Here is a 2,368-nt window from a genome sequence, read left to right as displayed (position 1 = left end):
TTTTTCTTCACTACCTATTCAAGCCGTCTCCAGCCATTATTAGTCTCAAAGTGGGTTCCTCGTCATCGAATGTTTATGTTTTGTTACAGTTCATACACCTTTATTCTATAAATTCCTGTCTTGTAACAATATATTTTCAACAATTTGTAGATTTATTTAATTGTAAATCTTATTTAAAACTACATAAATGTCAATACTCATTAATATAAACAAAATTAAAAAAATACAAGGTTGACTCCCAGGAGTGGGGAAAAAAAAACACGTCAGGGTTATGTCACAAACAAACAAGGCTATGTTAAAATTCTTATTGCTGATAGCTATTCATCGCAGTTTAAACATGGTGATAATATATATATATATAGATCCTGCATAATGTAACCAACAAAAACAACAATTTTTCGTGAAAAACCTTTAACCATTAGGGAAACGGCCATATATTGTCACTCACACATATCAAATCACAACCATTTCTATATAACTTCAACAATAACAATAAATGAGCAAAACACCAAGTCTGTTGCCCTTAAGAACATATCTATCAACAATAGCTTATCTTATGTCATTGTTAACCAGTAAAATAAAAGAAAGAGATAAAACCAAATACCCTATAGATACTTTTGTATATCAAACACCTTGAATCTTTCCTGCCATAAGAAAGGTTTTTGGTAGTTTATTAGTAAAAAAATGACAACATTCTGAAGCTCTAGTCAGGATATGGTCTTAAATTTGGCCCAACCGATTGTCTAGTCAGTTGCAACAACTGTAATTCAGGTTGCCTCTGTTACGCCAGATTGTTGTTTTGTGAGCATGTCTCCCTTTCTTCAGTACATCTGCATAGGATAAGTTTCCAGGAAGCCTAACCTGGAAAGTTTGATGTGAGAATGGTCTTGGAAGAGTGAAGTCTTGAAAAGATATCCAAGCTGACCGTTTGGAGCTTTTACAATTGGAGAATTTTGTGATTGGAGTATGGGTAATTTGTGTCTGTCCAGAAAGTCTGCCATCTAAAGAACTATTTTTCTTCATACTTTTGTTTTCAGAAATGTCAAGACTTTTGCAACCAGCAGAGTTCAACCTAGAACCGTGACTGGCCTGAGAAATGGGGGAAACGTTATTCGGAGAGACTCTGGTATTTGATGTCTGTTCTTCTGGTGGCTGAATATCCTTCTGCAATGATGAGTTTTGAGGTAGTTGTATGTTTTCTTCAAGGTCAACATTAAGAGATTGTTTTAGAACCGCAAATATTTCCTTAAACAGCCGCTTGTACTCGGGAGGACCATGACTGAAATGATCATTTAAAGAATCTGATGCTGATGAGAAGTCCAAAGTTTTTGTGGAAGAAGCTTGCTCTGTTTTAGCTTCAGGAAAAGGTTCGGTCTGAATTTCCTGATCAATCATGATGCGTTCTGAGATTTCAGAAAACCCAGAGGAAAGAGAAGAGTCTGACAGTTCTTCAGTGGCCAACTTGGATCTAGAGAGTTGTGGCAGTGTTGATGACCAGTGTAATGTGGCACTCAACTGGTTTCTTGAAGGCTTGACATCAATTTCACAATCTACACTATCACATCCTCTATCTGTACCTTCATTAAGTGCTTGTTCTTCCCTGTTTCTTTTGGCACTCTTGTAATCTTCGACACCCAAGCTCTGGGAAAGTTGCTCCCCAAGGTGAAGCCTACGAGAACCCAACATGTCTTCATACTTTTCAATGAGTTCCCTGTACTGATCATCCAATTCACTCAAAAGAGACACACCTTTGTGTATGTTACTGCTATGAATTTTAGATTCTAATGCATTAGTAATTGATAGTAGAGATTCTTGGCTACCATAGGCCAAAACACCATTTCTTAACTGAACCAAGCTACATTCTCCGATCTCAGTAACTTCCTCAGCTTCAACATCACAGTCCAGGACCTCTTGATTCTCACAATTACTGATGGATGGCATGGCAAACTGGCAGTCTGGACAGGAGTCTTTCCTGAGAACAAAGAGATACAAATATCAATGTTCTCCTTTCATTACTTCAATTAGCTCATACACTTTTGTTTTGATATATTATAATCTTCTATTTTCACTGGGAATTTCGAACGTATAAACCAGAACATTCATAAGTACATCTTCAACAACAGTTCACAAGTTGTCATAAAACAAGTTTATAAAATCTAGTTAACTTAGTAGTTTCAGCTTTAAACCATGTTATTTAGTAATCTGATAGAGTATATAATAGTGTCTGAAGGCAGCTCACTAATTATTAAATAATCCTCATTAGCTGATTGGTTTACACCAAGTTTCTTTAATTATTAAATAATCCTGATTAGCTGATTGGTTTACACCAAGTTTCTTTAATTATTATTTATCTGCTTTTGGGCCTCCA

At 35.8% G+C, this 2,368-nt stretch overlaps 1 protein-coding gene across 1 annotated transcript in view; it reads right to left on the bottom strand.

The window, feature by feature from the left end:
- Positions 1-527: 527 nt before the first annotated feature.
- The window catches only part of LOC111089518, a gene marked incomplete at its 5' end in the record, with an annotated part of 5,586 nt that continues 3,745 nt past the window's right edge, over positions 528-2,368 (bottom strand). The window contains one exon of the mRNA XM_022402168.1: positions 528-1,972. Within this exon, the coding sequence (XP_022257876.1) occupies positions 748-1,972 (1,225 nt within the window). The remainder of the gene's footprint in view (positions 1,973-2,368) is intronic.

The sequence above is a fragment of the Limulus polyphemus genome, unplaced genomic scaffold (genome assembly GCF_000517525.1).
Source record: "Limulus polyphemus unplaced genomic scaffold, Limulus_polyphemus-2.1.2 Scaffold6497, whole genome shotgun sequence".
In the NCBI taxonomy this organism is placed as follows: domain Eukaryota; kingdom Metazoa; phylum Arthropoda; class Merostomata; order Xiphosura; family Limulidae; genus Limulus; species Limulus polyphemus.
This window is presented reverse-complemented; position numbering and strand designations above follow the sequence as displayed.